The sequence below is a fragment of the Dipteris shenzhenensis genome, chromosome 5 (genome assembly GCF_047967505.1).
Source record: "Dipteris shenzhenensis isolate YYH24624 ecotype China chromosome 5, Dip_SZ_1.0, whole genome shotgun sequence".
NCBI classification, from domain to species: domain Eukaryota; kingdom Viridiplantae; phylum Streptophyta; class Polypodiopsida; order Gleicheniales; family Dipteridaceae; genus Dipteris; species Dipteris shenzhenensis.
Genome location: NC_141600.1, coordinates 5,369,350 through 5,390,935, shown reverse-complemented (window position 1 = coordinate 5,390,935; position 21,586 = coordinate 5,369,350). Strand labels below are relative to the sequence as shown.

Here is a 21,586-nt window from a genome sequence, read left to right as displayed (position 1 = left end):
CACCCTATAGATACCACCTACAAGATATTACATCTACATCTATAGCCCCATCTAGCAGACATCATTTATGGCACTCAGACAAGTTTTGTTCGGAAATGCAAAATCTTGGACAACATCTTCACCTTTTGGGGAGCAGTCGATTGGGCCTGGGAAGAGTCCAAGCGTATTGAAGTCCTCTTGGATTTCGAGAAGGCTTATGACAGGGTGGAGTGGCCCTTCTTGGAGGGCACGATGTGGACGATGGGTTTCTCAAACAGATGGATTCAGGGGGTCTTGGCCTTGTATACAAAGAGTGCCAGCCAGATGCTTATTGGGAGTCACACTAGAGAGGCCTTCTCCCTTTCTTGCTCTATATGTCAGGGCTGCCCTCTTCTTGTCATTTTTGTGGCAGAGGCTCTGGGCTATTTTCTGCACTCCCAAGCGGCGGGCCTCACTAAGAGTGGCTCCCGATCCACTAGGAGGAGGAGCTTGTGGGCTTAGAGTCTGCAGATGACACAACCTTTATCGTGCATGGTCGTGAGTCTAGAGGGAGTGTGGGGAGTGCAAAAAAAGGGTTAGGTGATGTAAGTGTGCTTGAAAGTAGGCTGAAAACTTTGATAGCTCATTACATTTTACTTTGATTCATGGATCAAGAGTTGTTTTTAAAAGGTGTGAATATATGGAGCTGGCTTCGTGGGGAAACAAGCCTTGCAAAAAGTGATGTTTTGTGTTATAGCATGGGCTGAAATACATACATGGAGGGAGGATTCTTCTGAGCTATAGCATGCAACAAAGGAAAGATAAGGTGAGAAATATGCCCTCCAAAGATTATTAAATTTATTCTTAGCACATTCTCAAACTGGGTTGCATTGCACCTTGCTGGATCACCGAATGAGGAAAGCTCTAAGGGGATACATTTACATAGGAAGAGCTTTGTTTTGAGCTATAGCACACAGTAATAGCGAAATACCAGCCGACCAAAGGTGGTGAAATTCCGTTTGAGCGCACGATTGAACTTGGTCTGCTCATTACATCTAGCTCAAATAACAGATCAAGAAAGTCTTATGAATGTATATGCATGGAAGAAACTTTCTTTTGAAGCATAGCCTAGCTGAATGGTATAAATGGTGATGAATGGTAGGGCAAGAAACAAGCAATTCACAAAGTGATGAAAATCAGAACTCTGAGAGCAAAAGAACGAGAAAGGGAAAAGTGGGAAGCCTGGTATGAAGCGTGTGTTTGAAAATCATTTGTACCATGGAGTAATGCAAAGTTTAATCTTTTTTTTGGTGCTTCCTGAAGAGGGAATGTCATAAGCATACTGTAAAATATTTAGTGTCGTGTTTAAACCTTGGCCCATCCTCTGTCCTTCAGTTTTGCTAAAATTTTTTCTCCTCTTGTATAGTGATGTACAATATGTTTTCCTTGAGTATGCACTTACTCACCCTTTGGCAATGGACCAGGCTTTATGAGTAATCCCTAGAATTCACTAGATGGTAATGAGAAAACATGTTCTAACTGCAGGCAACACAAGGTGGAACAATAGGCATTACAGTGGATTCTGAATGGGCTGAGCCATTAACAGACTCTTTAGCAGACAAGGATGCTGCTCAGAGGCGCCTTGAGTTCCAACTTGGTTGGTAAGCTGTTCTACACCATATCTTGATGGTGGCTTGTCTGGAGGATTTTCATCTGCTGTCTATGGGACTACACAATATTTTTTTTCAAAGAAGGAAGTTTTTTTTGTCGGGTTTATAAATACGTCGTAGTACCACGAGCATAAAACTGTAATGATTCCCTTTTCTTGGTTATGACATGATGGTTCTCATTAGTGTGATCTATTGTCTGATGCGCATTTGGTCATGGCAGTGCAACTTTGATCAATCTTATCTTCCTGACCCTTCGATGCAGTAATCATGTAGGAACTAAATGACACTTTACAGTAAAGTCGACTCAGGGGAACTCGTGTTAAGAAGCTTTCATTTGCTAGAAATCAAGGACATCTTTGCTGCATAAACAAAACTAGTCATATAGACAGTGTTTTTGGCAGTTTTGGATGATTGATGACACGAAATGTACATTCCTTCTTCAAAGCGCAGCAGAATGGACAAGTACATAGCTTTGAACTGTGTATTTGTTGATATTTGTTCAATGTGGGTATTCTACTTTTTCATCGAAAGGTCCAGATGTTGTCTTATGAACCACTATACAACCAAGCGAAAAAATTGCAAGCGCAAGATGTTTGGAAAAACAGCCATGGACTAAGGGCGTATGTGAAGCTTATGTGCAGCTCCAAGTTAGCTATGTAGTACAATATCCAGTCACATTGTTTAAACGTCTCTCGTAAAATCTATCAAAAAGTGGAACAGAGATATTCAATGCTAGTAAAGAAAATTTCTTATTCCATTATAATTATGATGCTTTGCTTATACGTGCACGTTTATGTGGCTGCCTTAGTATACTTTAAGGGGATTGAATTCTCTTTTCTATATTTCTAAAATGAAATTTTGCAAATGTAACAAATAATTTCATAACGATGCTACCTTGTCTCTCCTTTTCTCCTTTCTGTACCTGCATTGCATTTTAAATATTATACAAGGCATGTGAATGCTGTAAAATACTTGCACCATATATCATCTAAGGCTCTTTCTTGAGGGTATAACATCGTGGACACAAATTTCTTTTGTGAGAAACTCATAGAACGTTTTTGCAGGTTTTTGGACCCTTTGTTTTTTGGTGACTATCCTACTGTGATGCGGAAGCAAGTTGGTGATCGCCTTCCCTGCTTTTCTTCAGATGAGGTTGCTATGCTGCAAGGTTCACTAGATTTTGTTGGTATCAATCATTATTCAACGAGATTTGTCACCTCAGTTACACAACAAAAGAACTTAGATCAATGTGACTACCTAGATGATCAACAAATTTTACGAATTCGTAAGTGATTTCCATACATTTTGAGTACTGCTATGACTTCGACTATGTAATCTGCCTTGTACAAGGGACAGATGTTAGCAGTACTGATTGCCCCTCTAGGTGCTTTTAATCAGTGATGAAATTTCCTTTACATAGTCATTTATGATGTGCTTAAGAGCTTATGCTTTTTATACTCCTCTTCTATGGTTTCCAGTACATCTACAAAAAACATTCTGTGAAAAACCTTGTATAACTGTTGTTCAGTATAATTTGACAGCTGTATTATTCTGATCCACTTCCATATACTTTTCAATGAGAATATATGGGTCGTTTCTTTGAAATTGCCCCTTAAAATTTGTGGGATGTGAGGTTCCTGTCTTTGCTCTGCTTAGTTGCTTTGATGTGGGTGTATGTGGACACTATGTTATACTGAATAAATGTTGTATTATGCGTCTGTTCAATGTGATGAAAAACACATGTGAGGGAGTTGTGGAAGATGAATGGCTACTATGCTAGGACTCATGCCTAAAAAAGTGTTTAAAGAACAACACTTTACATGTACACACAGTTAGACAGAAACACAAAGAGAATACAGTTTAGTCTGTTCTGTGAGGCAACTTTTAATGTGTGCAAAAGTACTATTCTGGGGATTTAAAAAATGGACCTGCTGGACAGTTGATATAATTATTTATTGTGATGTTGCAAAAGTGAGGTTTCTATCTCCACTCTATATATGTACTTGGAAATAGGGCCCTGATTTTCTGAGATTATTGTCAAAATCATGCGCCTCAAACCAGAGCATATTATTATTAATGTCGCAAAAAGAAGAGTACATTCCGATTACTATTTACATGCCATCCTAGAAAACAAAAAAGAACCATGACTGAGAGTTTCAGTCGTCCTTTTGGAGTGCTGCATCAACTGCTGCAGACACAAAAAGGTTAGCTTGCAAGTGGTGGCTAAGTAGTAAATATAGTCACATACCATCTCTTTCTCTACCTCCTTCAAAGAGCACAAAATTTGGGAGAATAAATTGGTAAAGGTACGTCCTATTGGCTGATCTTTTCCCTCAAAAACTGTTGTACACCCGACTCTCCGTAAAGACCAAACAAGAGCATCACAAAAAGCTAAAGACCAAACAAGAGCATCACAAAAAGCTCTTACTATCTTATCCTCTATCTCCCCAAAGAATAATTCCCTTCAATTCAGGATTTTAACCTTCAACCCCTCTATGTATACCCATTGTTATGCTCAAGCCAAGATAATGTGACCTCGGAAGGGTCAGTGGACATTTTCCTTAAGAGGGCCAACTTTTGTATTATATTTCATGTGCTTCAAGTATGTGGTTAAAGAGTCAATGTCAAGGTCCTTGGTGAGGGCGAAATGGTGCAGACTAGGTGGTTCTAAGGCTAGGGGCTTAGGTGCACCAAATATGTGTAAAAGCAAAGGGGCAAGTGTATTAAATGTACTCCATCTGGGGTACGGCCCTCAGAATGTGGACATGTGGCAAGTAGAACCATCTAGGGAGCTGTGGGCTTTGTTGTATGCATGTAGGCAGGAAAAGCGTTGAATGTTACGTCCATGCTATGTAGAGATTGGATGGGTGGTGAAAGCAAGCACCTTTGCCTGTGATCTTGAGTAGTAGATTCAGATTTTGCAGTTTTGTTGGTTTCGTTTTACATTTGGTATCAGAGCGGCAGGGTATTGGCAATTGTTGTGTGGTTCAAGGTTGGTAAACACCCGAGAGATGCATTGCGTTAGACATACCGTGAAAAAAACTCTGTATGCTAGGTCTAGATGATGTCGTGGGCATTTAGATGGAAATCTTCCAGGCTGATGATGAATTGCTAGAGGTCACGATTAATTTCGTGGAGGGCACACGAGCTGGTATTTCATTTGTCTGTCGAGCTTCAATATAATGGGTGTGACGTAACTCTCGGGAGGTTCTTTGCAGAAGAGGGAGCATAAAAAGTTTTTCTTTGGCTTGCTTAGGGACCCATCACGAATTGGGTGTAGAAGCTAAGCTGCTTCACCACATTTTGTCGTCTAGCTGCGTGTGGTTTTGTTTAGGAGTTGGCTGGAGGTCTCGTACTAACAGGTTATGATGGGCTGATTGTTGGGTGTTAGTTGATGAACCTCAATTGTTGCGGCGGGCAGTCGGCTGGTCTACGAGGTGCTTTGATGATGTATCATGGGAAGTGACCTGATTGACCACATAGAGATCCGTCAAATGTTTGTTGGTCGTTGCCAGAGATTTTGATTCGCTTTGAAGCAGGTGCTAAGTAGGACATATGCATATTTTAAGTAAAGAGTTATTCCACAAGGAGATTGTTTCATCGTACACTGTGTAGAATGCTGGTGCTACTTCCACCTTAGAAAGAAGCGACACACGATACAGGAGGTAAAAAGACATTTAGCGTACAAGGTGGAGAAACATAAATAACCAGGGAGGTTTCTATGCCTTGTAATTCAATTGTGATGTATGCTAGCTCATTTTGCCTTAGGATTTTAGTTATTTGAGATTGCAGGTATTTCCCTAGTATAGGGAAAAGAGTATTAGCCTTGGATGTGAATTTACAGCTTTATGGTTGAAGTTTTTGATCAATTGTGAATATTTGGATTATGCTGGTATAGAAAGGGGTTTTAGAGTTGGTACGTGCACTTTAAAATTTCAGTGTTGAGACAATGTTTTTTTTTAATAAAAAACCTTCAACCAACCGAGATAGGTTAAATCTTTTAAAACCTAAGACTCTATGGACAAAGGCAAAGCTATAGCAATGGAAGTTGAAGAAGAGGCTTCAAAGGTGGATCCCATGGAATCAGGAGTCCGACGGACACAACAGTTGTCGCGCCCAGCAGCCCACACACTATTAGACAGGATTGCTTTATTAGAGAATGCCTTACAACAGATTCTGGCTCACAAACTCAGGGCAATCTGAACTTAGGAAAACGGTTCACAGTATGTCTACAAGACCATCCCGGGAGGATAAGGAAAAAGCTCTAATGGAGCCTGAAACCACTGTTCATACAGTCGAGCCTAAGAGGGCTAAGATACCTACTATTGCCAATTATAGGCCAGAAAAGTATTCTGGTCGGATAATTGACCGTAGCACTGATGTCATAGAAGCCTGGTTGCACAAATGGGAAGAGGCATTTGCCATTTGCGAAATCAGGAATGACATGAAGAAAATCCACGAGGCCACACATATGTTTAACGAGGCAACAAATAGATGGCGGAGTAAACAACAAAGGGATGGAGTAGCATCCACTACTTGGGAGGGGCTCAAGAAAGAATTTAGAAAACATTTCTTATCCCTTGACAAAGCATCCCAAGCTTGGGATTAGTACAGAAACCTTCGTCAGAGAAATTTGGTAGTAGTTGAATACACTGATAAATTTAGAGAATGTGTAATGAATGTTAATGAACCTCTTCCTCAGTCGGTGCAAGTAAAGGATTTCATTTTTGGATTGAATGATAGAATCAAGATGGAAGTTCGGGCTAAGTACGCGAATACTTTAGATAAAGCAATTGCCATAGCCTCAAACTATGAGGATGCCAAAGGGAGCAAACCAAGTGGGTTTGTGCAAGCTGGGACTTGGTATGAGTAGAAAGAGTGGGTTTAAGAAGTGGGTTAGTAAAGGGAGTGTCTCATAGCCTAGTGGCCAAGCCAAGCAAGCAAGCAAAGCCAACTAAGACTCCTGATAAACCAAGTATTACTATTGGGGTGAAAAGAAAAGAAACTCCAATGGCAGCCCGGGCTTGGTCAAAATCTTCTTTGACCCTACAACAAAAAGAGAAAGCGAGGAGAGAAGGCTTGTGTTTTGGATGCCTTCAGTCTCATCAGTGTGGAAAGATTGTCCACGGAACAAGGATTGTCGGATGGCTGAGATGGTGATCTCAGAGTGCGAGGTGGAGATGGAGGGAAGTCCCAGAGCTAACCAAATGCAGATTTAGCTAGCGGGATCTTCTCAGAGGTCAGTACCTGTTTTATTGTGTCTGTTGCTACGTTAGTAAGCAGTGCACCTATTAACATCTTATCTAAGCCCGCAGCAACGGGATATACAACTTTTAATTATATGGATTTAATTAATATGAAAGTACAACTGGCCAATCATGACGTCATTGTGTTGTTTGATTCAATGTCAGCACACAATGTAGTTAACTCCAAGCTCGTAAAGAGGCTGAAATTAAAGGCTAGCCTATCTGACTATGCATATACGGTCAAGATGGCAGATGGAAGTTCAAGTATGGGCCCAAAGGGTTACCAAGTTGGAAATTTGGATTCTAAACTATGCGGAGAAGATGTACTTTGAAATGAACAAACTTTCTCATGCCGATATAGCCCTGGGAAAGGCTTGGCATTCTAAGAAGAATCCAGCCATTGATTGGAAAAAGCACCTTTATTAATTCAAGATGAACGATATACTATATGTCTTACGAGGTGAAAAGGATTTGCCTCAGGGACTGCTGTTAGTTTCCGTAATGGAAGTTAAAAAAACTCAAGAATAGTTTTTGTTTCTTTGTATAGCGTCAGTAGAGTCGATTGATGGTCCATCGACTAGCACTGATGTTACCCAAGATGGGGAAATGACCAAGTTGACTTATCAAGTTGCACAGGAGTTCTCTGATTGTCTTAGAAATGAGTCGCCTTATGGTTTACCTCTAGAGCCGAATGTTCAACATAAGATTGAAGTTATTCCCGGTGGAGAACCTGTAAATAGGTTTTTGTATAGGTTAAGTTTTACTGAAGAAGATGAGGTGTAAAGGCAACTAGAGGAATACCTCAAGCTGGGGCAGATTCAGCCCAGATTCAGCTTCGCGATCATTTTTGGGATTTGTTCAATTCTACCGAAGACATATCAAAGGATATTCCAAGATAGTATTGCCATGGACTAATCTGACGTCAGATAAAGTACCTTTTATATGGGGGCAGAATCAACAAAAAAGTTTTAATGCCATAAAACAAGCTGTGGTCTCAGGGCCGGTGTTAAAAATTATTGATCACGAGAAACCATTTTTCATAGAAACTGATGCAAGTGACATTGCGGTAGGAGCAGCTTCCCTCCAAGAGGCAAGGCCAGTAGCCTTTGAAAGCAAGAAGCTTTCTCCCTCTCAACCAAATTGGCCAACTCATGAATTAGAGTTGTACACTATTGTCCATGCTTTAAAAAATTTAGGCATTATTTGTATGGTTCAGAGTTCTATGTAGATTTAGATCATGCTACTTTGAAACATTTTTGTAAACAGCCTGACTTGTGATTCCGCCAAGCTGGGCAGAACTCATGCATGAGTTTAACTTGACGATTTGGTACCATAGAGGGAAGGCAAATAAAGTTGTTGATGTGTTGTCACGCATTATACATAATATGAGTTTCATGGTATTAGAGAGTGCTCTAATGACCGAGATTAGAGAAACTCAAAAAGTGGACGAGTTCATCCAGAGCCCTTGGCTTAAGGCGTATGTGCTTAAACCTGGGAAAAAGGATGACCTGGCATCCAGAAAAGGCCAAACCTATGCAAGATATACCATAGCGGCGGATGATATGCTGAAATGAAATGGCAAGGTAATAGTACCTAATCAAAATGATCTCAAGTAGAGGGTCGTTCAACATGCCATGATAGCCCATGTGCGAGACATATGATCTCATAAAGCGAGATTTCTTTTGGCAAAAAATGAAAAACATATTTATGAATATGTGACACGTTGTTTTTTGTGTCAAGTGAGCAAGGCAGAGCGGCTGAAGTCACTTGGCCTATTACAACCCTTGGAAATACCATTAGGTAGATGGGAGAGCATTTCCATGGACTTTATAGTTGGTCTGTCTACGACACAAAGTGGATATGATTCTATTCTTGTGGTGGTTGATCGTCTTACCAAGATGGCTCATTTCATTCCAACTTGGGAGTCTATTAGTGCCCCACAAGTGGTAGGATTTGTTTATTAAACATATATTTTGTTTGCATGGATCACCCAGATCCATAGTGTCAGACATGGACGCTAAATTTACTAGTCATTTTTGGACTACAGTGTTCGAGGCACTAAGGACTGAGTTGGGAATGAGTAGTGGGAATCTTCGTGAAACGAATGGTCAGACGAAAATAGTCAACCTGACTTTAGAGGATATGCTTAGAGCGTATGTTTCATTGAGGCAATATACATGGGACAAGTGGTTACCACTATTGAAATTTGCCTACAATGATAGAAAACATTCCTCTACAGGAATGAGCCCATTCGAGCTGAACTATGGTTATAGAGGAGCAAATCCAACTACGGTTGGAATACCTTAGAAAGGGCATAGTGCCGCAAACTAGATGCGGGAGATGCTAGCACTTGCGAGAGCTAACATCCACCATGTTATGGATAGAGCTAAAGCATATGCGGATGAAAACATCTCTTTTAGAGAATTTAAGGAGAAAAAAGTTTTCTCAAAATTCCTTCACACTAAGTCTTTGATTGCAGGAGAGTGTTCTAAGTTATCACCCCGATATACTGGGATGTGGTTAGTTCTCAAAAGAATAGGCAAGGTGGTCCATAAATTGGAATTACTATAAGGTTGTAAGATGCACCTAGTGTTTCATGCTTCTCGTTTAAAGAAGTTTTTACACCCAGGTGACTGAGTAATCAAGGGTGTTGTCTTGTTTCAAGAGATAGAGGATAATGCAAGGCGCAAACCAATAAGAATCCTGGACCGAGGAACAATGCAAGTATGCAATCCGAAGATACCCGCAGTGTTGATTACATGGCATGGTTTACCTCTATCTGAGGCTACTTGGGAATCCGTATACCAGATGCGGAGAGCATTCCCAGATTTTCTCTTGGAGGACACTGATACCTGAAGAGGGAAGGAATGTTATGCTCATGCTAAGATAACATGACCTTGGAAGGGTCAATGATATTTTCTTTTAGAGGACCAACTTTTGTATTATATTTCATTGTGCTTCAAGTATCTGGTTAAAGGAATCAATGTCAAGGTCCTTGGTGAGGGTGAAATGGTGTAGACTAGGTGGTTCTAAGGCTAGGGGCTTAGGTGCACCAAATATGTATAAAAGACAAGGGGCAGGTGTATTAAATGTATTCCAAGAGAGGGGTAAATGGTGTACCAAGAGCAGGCCTCAAAATGTTGGCATGTGGCAAGAGAACCCTCTAGGGAGCTGGGGGCTCTGTTGTATGCATGTAGGAAGGAAAAGCGTGCAATCTTACGTTCATGCTACGAAGAGGTTGGCTGGGTGGTAAAAGCAAGCACCTTTGCCGGTGATCTTGAGTAGTGGATTCAGATCTTCAGTTTTGTTCGTTTCGTTTTACACCCATGCTTCTATCCAAGCCTCCCTTGCAACTCTACAACTAACAAACCATTGGTTTATGTCCTCTGAGGTTGGGCAATGTGGACACTTCCTAGGTCCTAGCTCCAATGCTAAGGAAGTGTGACAAAATGTTCATTTTGAAGTCGTATTAAAGTAGTCATTTGAATATGTCCATCATCAAGCAGACTTGACAAAGTGTTTTATCAAAGGAAAAGCTACTAGGTTAGGACTAGTGCTAAGAAAGAGTGCTACAAGGATAATCCTAGATACACTGGTAGAGCACAGTTAGTTGGCTTTTATACGGAAACCTGCACTAACGTGTTTTAGAGCGTCCATAAAGCGAGCACACTCAAGTGAGCAGGTTTGCTATCCATAAGTTGATAGAGACTAATTTACCCAACCTAAAAGGACTGCAGCTTGAATAAGGCTGCATCTTTCATCACAATAGCCTCATCATCAAGTATGCAGCCAACACTTGAAAGGACTCAAAACAGGAGCGAACTGAGCTGCTGCTACTTCATCCTTTTCTGCCTTTGCTTCGCATCTCCCTCCGCCTTTATTTAGCCTCTAGTACATCTGTACTACTGTGCGGTTCTTCTCCGCCCTTGCCCGTACTCCTATTCCGTTGCTGCCTACCTGTTTTTATCCCACCTGCTCTACATCTCTCCTCTTTCTGCTTCTGCCTACATGTCGCGAGGGCGTGATTTTTGGCGCATGCATGTTGGCCTGCATGTGGGCAGGACCTTGGGAAAACAAGGGGCGAGGTCAAGGGTTACTCGATGTGCTAGAACCCCTAGCATTTGTGCCTTGGGGGAAAATGAAGGGTCTAGGGCCAAGAGGGGCCCAAAGGACCTTAGGATTTTCAAGTTGGTCATTGGTGGGCTTTTTAAAAAGGCCCCACTAGAGGGGGCCTAGGGGCAATTGAAGGCCCTTGGGAGCAACCCAAGGCAAGGGCTGCCACGTGGCAAGCCCATGCAGCCCCAAGAAACCTATAGACTTTGTCTAGTTGACCCGCGCACCTGAGACCTCGCAATAGATAGCCAAGGCTCCCCTGACTCTCTCCAAACTCGCTGTGGTGCCCTCAACATACAAGGCCGTGTCATCTGCAAACTCGGAGTCAACCAGCTCCTCCTCCTATCGGATTGGGAGCCTCAACCCTGTGAGGCCCGCCACCTGTGATCTCAAGTAGTAGCCCAAAGCCTTCGCCACGAACAAGAAGAGGAAGGGAGCGAGTGGGCAGCCCTGGCAGACCGAGCGAGAGAGAGGAAAGGCCTTGCCCGTGTGTCCTCGACTAGAGCTCCCTACATATAATGCCGAAACTCCTCTGACCCATCTGTTTGAGAAACCCAATCTCCGCATAGTGCCCTTCAGGAAGGACCACTCCACCATGTCGTAGGCCTTCTCAAAATCCAAGAGAAGGACAGCTCTTACACACTCTCTCCATCTCCCATGGCTAGATCCAAGATCAAGGCACCACGAAGACTGGCACAGCCAGACCCACCTCCAAACTCAAAGACAAAGAGTGATAGCCCCCCCCTCTCCCCTCGATGATCCCCGTCAAAGGGAGAAACTGCCAACAATCCGGAAGCCAGACAGGGAGCAAGAGGGACAGAAGAAGGCACAAGAAGATCTGGAAATCTTAGGGGCAAGTGGGTGGTGTGGGAGTGGAGAGCTCTTTATATAGTGAAATGAAAATGAGGGCGCATTCTCTTATATAGGGACAAAAACCCTAATTTTTTAAAATACTTGTTTCAATAAAAACCCTTAAAAAAGTAAAATTAGTGCAACCTTGAGCTAAATACAACCGCTCCTGGACAAACCTCATGCCAGCGACCGCTCCTGGACAAACCTCATCTGTGTGTCGTGGATGATGTCAGTAAGATGGGGCCGTAACTGCAAGCTCAAGACCTAGGCGAGGATCTTGTAAGCGGTATCAAGCAAAGTGATCGATCTCCACTGCCGGATGTCTGACCTATCTCCCCCTTTTAGGATCAAACAAATCCACCCCCTGCTCAAGGACTGAGGGAGGGAGCCCATGTCGAAAATCTCCTGGCATGCTAGTCAGAAAGGGGTGGAGATATTCTCCCACAAGTTTCGGAACAAGGCCAGAGTCAAGTCCGGGATCTCCAGATAATTCCAGGGTCCCAACCTCAGAAGTCCCTCGGTAAGGGGTGCCCAGGCTGTAGGTGTGGCGTTGTTGCCCTGGAGGACGAGCCCCGTCCCTCTAGCTCCCTCCCCGAATGGGCTTGATGCTACGGTGAGGGAGCAGAAGAGGACGTCATCTTACCCTTGCTTGTTGGCAAGGGTGTCGGAGTAGGGGAGGGGAGGGAGGCTGAGGAACCTGCTACGGAGGTGGAGAGGGGGGCAGCAGGGGTAGGAGGGCAGAGGGAAGGGGGCGGGTGGTGAGAGTGATCATAGCAAGAGGGGCGAGGGGGGGAGGAGGGAACCCGAGGGGGGGGGGGGGTGGAGGGGAAGGGCTGGAGGGATCTGGAGGGGGAGGGGGAGGGGGAGGAAAGGGGCGATCATATGCTTCCCTTGCTGATGAGACTTGCCGGGGCTCTAGATCCGCTCCTCCTCAGCTGCTATCTGGCTACAGTACGCCATTGCCTCATCAGGAGCTCCTAGGGCTCGCTGCTAATGCAAGGGTGGATGTGGACGTTAAACCTCTATCACATGAGGATCATCAGGCTGGGCGGTGGCCCCTTCCGCTGAGGGAGGTGGATCCCCTCACAAGGGCTCCTGCTGTTGCTACTGCTCTTTCTCAGGTGCCTCGCGCACAACCTTGTCTCTCTCTCTGCACTTGGCTCTCTGTCTATGGTGCTTGCAAGCCTGTTTGCTTGGTTTCTTTTTCTTTTTAACCTGGGTCCAGTCCCCTTCTAAGGGAGTCACCCAGTGGGTCTGCGATTCCTGCTGCTCCTATTTGAGGGGGCGTGGGACTCTGGTCTACTAGCTCTGCTTACTCTGCGGGGGTGGGGGGGGAGGCGCTCGGCCATGGCCACAGGGGCAATCTGTGGCTAGGTGACCCATCTGTCTACACCGAAGACACTGGCCTAGTAACCCAGAAATCTCCACTCGCTGGCAAAGTGTGCCCCCTTCGAGGGTCTCTAGGAGGATCAACTTTGGGAGGGACTTTGGGCTCTCAACCACTAATTTGATCGTGGGGACCCAAACATCTGCTACAACTAAGGTGGCTGACTCTAGCGGGGACTCGAGCACGGTGCCAAATGCTTGACCAATGGAGGGGAGGATGGCTCGATACTCCTTGGGGAGGCTTGGGAAGCAGAGCGTAACCGAAAAATGAGAAACATGGTCTGTCGTGTCCATGTTCTCCATTGTAAAGCCATGATACCAAGGAAAGAGGTAAACTAGATGTGGGCCAAGGAGGATGGGACTCTGCTCTACGAGTGTCGAGGTAGTATCGGGGGAGCTCAGCTGGATGAGGAAAACTCCTCTTCCATAGATGGTGACCTCTTGGATGTGGTCGCCCTCTAATGTCAAGCTCGCCTGGATCCACTCTCGCACCTCTCTGCGTGTAGGCGTCTCAATGTTAGACATGCATGTTGAAACACTAAGGTCAGCATACTTTACCCCAGTAACACATGGAGATGTCACCAAGAAAAGTTCTTCATTGACTACCGGGTTTACTGTACTCTTGTCTCCTCTGAAGCAACTACCATTGAGCATTGTCTTACTCTTATCTTATAACCCAAGGCATCTCTCCTAGAGGTAATACTAAAACAGATTATCGTTGATGTAACAATAGCTCAATGGGTTCACATATGTCACCATCGGGGAACTGGGCTGACAATGATGGTCCACCATGCAAATCCAACGACACTCCCTAACCACTACCCAGCTGCTCGTGGTGTGCACTGAAGAATACCATGAAGCAAGAATTGCTTCTATTGCTGCTCCCCTGGGGGCAAGCCTCTAACAACAATCTTGACTACGAGTGCCTTGCTCTGAAGCTCTGGATCAAGAATCCCAGTCCACCCTGTGATGTAGGAAGATTGATAGTGTCCCAAGATACTTTGGCTTTGGTTTCCACTGAACCATTCCCTCCACTCCATAGGAAATTCATGAGCAACCTCCTCACTTGTCTAATGCTGTCTACATGGAAACACCAACAAGAGGCCACATGTCACATGTTAGCTAGAAGTAGCTGGTTGAGCACCAATGGTCTACCAGCCAAGGAAAGTAGTGTTCCGAAATGCTAAGCTTTGTTCGTATGCTCTCCAACACATGTGCAAATTGCTAAACTAGAGACACACCTACCCCAACAAGAAAGCTAAGATATCTAGTGGAATTTCCTGTGGGAACCCAAGCAAAACCTTTGCCAACACCCCAAATCGGAGCATGCTTCACAACACCTATCGAAATACCTTTGGATTATTCCAATTATCAAGTCCTCCTGAGGCTAGGCAGAACTTGTCAATGAATGTGGCAGTAGTTACCAAAAACTGTGCTGATCTCCCCTAACTTTGATTGACGTGCCATCTGCTAACTCAGCATCTAACAGCTCCTACTCTGCCTAATCGAAAGAGATAGCCCTAGTTTCCCATGAATGGTAGGCTGCAAGAAGTAGCCCATAGCCCTAGCTACAAAAAGAGAAAGATATGTAGCAAAGGCGCATTCTTATCTAACTGTTCTGGACAGTTGGAATGCAGGATCTCGTGTTCCACATAACACAATCCTACTAGCCAATTGTGAAAAGGAGGATACCATAATCCATATGTCACTGGAACCAAGTCTTCTTACTGTGCCCTCTAGGAAACTCCAGCCAACTCTGTCATATGTCTTCTTAAATTGAGAAGTAGGACAACAATATTGTGCTAGCTTCCTGTGCCGAGTGTGTGAGGTCCCAAAAAATGAACACATTGTCCAAGCAATGATCCTAGACAAAGCCTATCTGAGTGGCTCGGATGATGTCAGGAAGAAGGGGTCTAAGGTGCAAAGCCAAAGCCTTAACTAGAGTCTTGTAGGCAGTCCCAAGAAGTGTAATGAGTTCAAGCAAGCCAAGGTCTTCTGCATCGTCCACTCTATATGAATTATAGGCATCCATAGCTTGTGGAGTATTGGTGAGTTTTGTTTCAAAATTTATCACTTCTTTGGAGTGACCAGCTTATTGCATGTCGTGAAGTACTTTCTCACTTTCATTAATGTCATTTGCACCCTTCTGGTCACTTGATACTCATCCCACCTCTAGTTTTATTGATGTCTTGTGACCCGCGTAAGCTTTCTCTTCACTCTTTGCTACTGTCATCGGCCAATTTGGTCACATGGTGGTCACCCCATTTGTCAGTAACATTGGTGTCATGGGTCTCTTTGATCACATGGCGGTCACCCCATCTGACGATCACATTGGTGTCATAGGCCTCTTCAGTCACGTGGTGATTACCCTTTGGTCTAGTATCATTGGCCTCTTTGGTAGCATGCTAGTCATTCTAATTGTTAGAAAGGTAAGCACTGGTTCACCATGCATCCTTTTCTAGAACTTGTCCTTTAGTTGACCTCTTGGCATTCATTTCAAGAATACAATGGTTTGGTCTATAATTTTTGACATGGCTGGCTCCAGGTGATGGTGGGTTGAAATTCCATCAAATCCTTTGTCAATATCCCATTCCGGATCTTCAAAAGGAGAGTGAGATCTATGCATATTGGACTAGTACAGCATCTAGGGTGATAGCTGAGGGACTTTTCTATGGATCAAAATGGCCCTCTCAAAATCTACTCCCTCATAAAAAAATATAAGGACCAACTATGTAAGCCATGCCACAAAGCCCCAAGTGATGTAGTAAGTACCTCTGCTCATTCTACCAAGCAAGTGTGCAATGCCTTTCCAATCCTCTGAGCCTCTCTGCAGCACCAAATGCAATGCTGAATGAACTAATGCTGCGATGTATCATGGGCGTCTGAAATCCCCACCAAAGGCTTGTCTCTAGGTATAGATCAAGAGTCCTCCATATTGGAAGAGCCGGAAGAACATTGAAATATGTCCCTTTTGGCAGGACCTCCAAAATTGCCTCTAGAAATGAACTTGGATGGGCAATGTGTTGCCAAAGCTCTCCGAGTGTGCTCTTCGGGTGGGTATCCTCTACAGGCTCCACTTTTGGACTCTCGTGACTATGTAGTCAAAGGAGAGTGTCCTATTGGGAGATACTACATCATTTCATCGCCACCCTAGTGGACCCCATGGTAGGTGCTAGAGAGGGCATCCATCATCCAACCCAAAGACGCCATGGATTACCTATGACAAGAGAGGGGTGAGGATCTATGTATCATCGGCCATTGCTGACCCCAACAACCCTAATCATAGGGAGAATAGCATCTTCAACTGGCTTTTGCTTTGTCTAGTCTGACTAGTCTCCAACCCTCTACAACCTCATAAAGAATGTCTCTCCTCCATCGTCCCAAAGGATACAAATAACTCACAACAAGCTCTAGGAGATGAAAGTGCAAAGCATTTTCTCTACATTTTTCCTCACTCAAGTGGCACCTGCTTCCTAGGAGAAGCATGCGTAGGGTGATTATTGCTTATCTGTCATCCTATTACTATCACCTTGGAGGAAGGCCTTGTTGTCTTTTATGTGAGATTGGGGCTTACCATACAATGTTTTCTTTCTATATAAGCATCCCCCCACCGGTCAAATGTGATAGAAGACATGCATCTCTTTCACTAACATTGAACTCATAAGAATCTAGGGAAGATGAAAATGTTACAGGGTCCTTGGACTGGAATGTACAAATATAAGAAAGATGAATATCATAAGAATGTAGGGAAGATGAAGATGATAAAGGGTCCTTGGACTGGATGTACAAATATCACGTTGCAGCCCTGCTCAGCATCTCTCATGCAAGGTTAAAAGTTGCAAGCTGGTAGATAACTGAAGAACTCTGAATGTCAACTTTGAGCACCACCTTTAATCATCGGCTTGAAGTTATGGAACTTTTGATTTCCACAGCCCCTATGCTCAAATGTTCTCTTTCTTCACTGTTCTTCTGTCTCCTTGTAACTTATATCAGCGCTGACACACACAGGTCTGATCTCAACAGTTGTCATTGTGTGCCTAAACAAGTAATGCAATAGTTTAGATTGTGTCTCTTTCTTCATAACTGTTTATGCTTAACACGTCTCAGCCTATGTGCAGATGAGGTGGATGGAAAACCAATTGGAGAAAGGGTACACCCTAACACAGTGCAAACTTCAGTCTGCCTGAATCGACTCAAAAATGTGGCCTGTGTTTATGTTTCCTAGTTTGAATTTTCTGGGGAAAAAAATGTTTTCTAGTTTGAAGAAGTACGCCTACAAGTACCTGATAATCAAGTGGCACTGGTTTACAGGAGGTGTTGCGGTTGTGCATGGTTTCTGTTTGTAGGGAGTTGCTTGACCTCCTCCATCTTCATGCTTTATCTTAATTCTTATAATACTTTTACTCAGGCTGCATCTGAATGGCTGTATGTTGTTCCTTGGGGCATCAAAAAGGAGTTGTTGTGGATAGCACAAAGATACAACAAACCTCCCATTTTTGTAACAGAGAATGGTAAGCCGTTGGTTCAAATCCCTGTCCATTTTGAGATGCAAGGACAAAGAACGATTTCTATGCAATTTATAAGAAACAAGGGTCGCTATTTTAAGTCGTAATGCATAGCTAATTGTATTGCAAGAAAAGGATAGTAGTAACTATTGTAAGTCTCTCCTCCTCTGTCAAATTTACTACATGGCTGGGAGGATCATTGACACAGTAAAGGTGAGACATTTCAAATCTCAGAGGAATTTTTTCTTTTAACAATATGTTATTCTTTCCTCCCAAGGATTTGTGCAGGTGTCTCCTATTGACTAAGCTGTTATGTTTTGGCCTGCCGTAATTCTATATATGAACTTTGAAAACAAACCTAGAAGAGAACCTTTTTAAGTTTGGACACCACATTGGGGCTGCTGCACAAAGACCTCTTCTTGGAGAGCAATAGTTAGGAAGGATGTTTTGACACCCATATGTTAGATCTTCTACCCATTAGTTGCTGCAAGAGAAAAGAGAAATAAGAGTGAGACTGATGAAGGTCAACTTGGCTATAGGAGCACCGGTTTCATCATAGGCATGCTCCTCCTCATGCCACTCAGCTCTTTGCAGCTGTCCTACTGGTTGTTTCAAAATGCCTTCCCACAATGCCTCTCTCCCTCCATGCCACTCAGCTCTTTGCAGCTGTCCTACTAGTCCTTTCAACCCCTCAGCCTCTCTTTATCCAACTTGGACCTTGGTCCTCCCCTTCCCTCCTATCCCCTGCTCCTCCTTTCCACCACCTTGTTTAGCCCATGCGGCTCCCTCCTTGCCTATCATGAGCCTCAGTAAACTCTGCATACCAGACATCTAGAAGAAATTAGGCACAACTGATAGCTTAGTTTCAGAAGAGAAGTTTGTCCAATAACAAGATGTGCTAGTATCTATTCCCCATGAGCTAGAAGCAATTTTAGATTATAAGGAGAGACCTCTCAGAATAGCGTGGTCCATTAACTTCTTATCAACTGGAAGTACTAATTTACTGATGACAACTCTTGGGAGAGTATTGTTTTGTGTAAGGACACATCTACTGATGATAACTCTTTTTTTTTTGTGCAAAAAGTAGTGCTAGTTATATTACTTGAAAGTGAGAGTACAAGAAGGCCTAAAGGCCAGCAGGCTGCTATCACAAAATGGATACAGCCCGAGGAGCCAAAATGCTAATTACAAGCCTCTCAGGGCATAATCATCGGAGAGTGGACAAACAGCCACGGTGGGGGGGCGTAATGCCACTGAAGACTCTGAGCAGAGTGCTGGAAGAACAACTCCCGGTGGTCCCAGTCATGAAGGAAGCGCCGTCTCTTTTCCTTCCCTGCCGAGACTCCCCCTGAATCTGATCCCACTGACCCTTGAGCGTGTGAACGATCGTGCTCCAAATGTCTGCTAGGGTCTGGGTAGCAGCAGAAGTCTGATCTCCTACGGTCTGCGTGCATCTGGAAGTCCAAACATGCCAGCCTGCAATGCTCCCTATGATCTCCCAAACTGCCAAGGGAAGCTGTCCATGTATGCCCAAGTGGCCTGCGTGATGAAGAAGACAGGATCCTGCCTAGAGAACTCATAAGCCAAGTGATGCCCCATCTCAGTGCTGCACCAGCAAACGGCTCCCCAAGTGATCGGTCCTAGCTCCGGTGCAGCCCTCGCTAAGATCCCCATGGCTCCCTTCCAAACTGTCTGCGCATGTGAGCAGCTCCAAAGGCAGTGCTTCAGGGACGACTCCTCCTGAAAGCACATCTGGCAGTGCCCCTCTTGCCCCATCTGCCTCAGCCAGCTGCCAACTGGTAGCCCCTTGTGTGCCACCATCCAAAGGAAGTAAGAGATCTTTCTCGGCCGCCAGCTAGCCCAAAGAGTCTTCCAGAAAGTGCGAAGAAAGACCAGAGATATTCCCTGGGCATACCAACTATGTGCCTGTGTGGGTAGCCCGCGCTGGAGATCCCCAAGAGCATGCCTACCCGTATGCGCACTGTAAGAGAAGAAGGGGGTAGGGTTCTCTGAGGTCTCCAATGGTGGCCAGCGCCACTCCCCTGGGTCCCACTCCACCTCTGTCAAGGAACGGCCCTCCCATATCCAGAGTCTCCAATCCTGGTCCTGCATAATCAGGGGGTCTATATGCCACGTCTTCCCTTGCAGCCCTACAATGCGAAGGCGCTACCAGGGAAGCTGGGGGTCGATCACTGCCTCTCTGCTCTATAGGCGGCTATCATCGGCGACGGAGAAGAAGTGTATCGAGGAGTCCGAGAAAAGGCCTGCAACCACCAAAGGAATGCCTTGTGGAGTGAATTGTCCTAGCCACCTCTCATCTCCCGGGAAGAGCTGTCCGGTGACCATGGGAATCCTCCAACCTGCAGGAATGGCAGCATCAATCTCCGCTCGCCGAGCCTGGATCCCACGTGCCGTACCTACTGCTGCTGCCAGCTCGCCAGGGCTCTCCGCTCGCCGAGCCTGGATCCCACGTGCTGTACCTACTGCTGCTGCCAGCTCACCAGGGCTCAGCTGGCTGTAGACGTCCCTTCAAACCCGGAGCGAGCGCGCGGGCCCACGCGCCCAGAGCGCCCAAGGGATATGGGATCTCTCTCCAAGCTGGCGACCTGTATGTCACCTGGCTACTCCAGATCAGGGGCTGTCTGTCTATTTCCTCTCGGCAGCTAGGGGGAACCTGGGAGAGGCTATGTCGCAACTTCCTCCAGACCGAGACGAGGCTACGGAGGAAGGGGGAACGGGGCTGAGTCAAAGGGACAGAAGTGAAGATCCACCGGATAGATGGCTGCCAAACACCCCCTCTCTGGGGGGTACACGCGCTGAGACCATGCTGAAGCAAGAGCTTCCACGTCTGCCCTCCCAGGGTCAGACCGCGGATGACTAACTTGCCAAGTAGTGCCTGACTCTGCAATTCTGGATCTATGATGCCAAGGCCGCCCTCTGTCTGGGGGAGAATGACCGTCTGCCAGGCGACCCTGGCTCTGGTGGTGCTGGAACCGTTTGAACCAGACCAGAGGAAGTTCCGCACCAGTCTCCTCAACTGGGCTACACATGATCTCGAGAAACACCAGCAAGAGGCCACATACCAAGCAGTGGCAAGAAGGACCTGGTTGACCACAAGGGCCCTGCCTGCCAAGGATAGCCGAGCCGTGCTCCAAAAAGCAAGCTTCCGTCGTATGGAGGCTAGGACCGGCAAGAACTGCTGAGCCAGCGTGATCTCCAGCCCTACCTGGAATCCTAGGTAACGTGTCGTCTGTCCTCTAGGGATCCAGCGAAACCCTAGGAAGATACCCAGTGTGAGCTGGCTCCCGGATCCGTAAGAAAACCAACTGACTTATGCCAGTTGATTTTCGCCCCAGCCGCAAGGCAAAAAATCTCTAGGGACAGTCTCACTCGCTCCAGTGACTCGACATCATCCTGCACACATAGGGCTGTGTCATCTGCATACTTGGAGTCCAGAAGCTCTGCATCGTCTCGAATAGGGAGACGCATCCCGCGAAGACCAGTGGTACGGGGTCGAAGGAAGTGGGTCATGGCCTCCGCAAAAAATAGGAAGAGGTAGGGCACTAGCAGACAGCCCCGACGCACCGAGTGCTCGAGTGTGAATCTCTCCCCCATCCTGCCACTGATGATAACCCGGCTGGAGGCCGACCTGTAGAGGCTAGCAATACCTCTGATCCACTCGTCCGGGAAACCGAACCGAGAGAGTGTACCTTCCAAGAAGGACCAGTCTACCCTATCGTACGCCTTCTCAAAGTCGAGAAGGAGTATGGCAAGGTGCTGGCCACTGTGTTGGGCCCATTTCGTCGCCTCTGAGAAAGTGAAAATGTTGTCCAAAATGCTGCGATGTTGGACAAAA

At 45.3% G+C, this 21,586-nt stretch overlaps 1 protein-coding gene across 1 annotated transcript in view; it reads left to right on the top strand.

Moving 5' to 3' along the window:
- LOC147901544 (beta-glucosidase 4-like) overlaps positions 1-21,586 on the top strand; it is a 159,860-nt gene that overhangs the window by 104,164 nt on the left and 34,110 nt on the right. The window contains exons 8-11 of the mRNA XM_087375354.1: positions 1,504-1,619; positions 2,693-2,913; positions 17,344-17,375; positions 17,634-17,736. Of these exons, the coding sequence (XP_087231480.1) occupies positions 1,504-1,619; positions 2,693-2,913; positions 17,344-17,375; positions 17,634-17,736 (472 nt within the window). The remainder of the gene's footprint in view (positions 1-1,503; positions 1,620-2,692; positions 2,914-17,343; positions 17,376-17,633; positions 17,737-21,586) is intronic.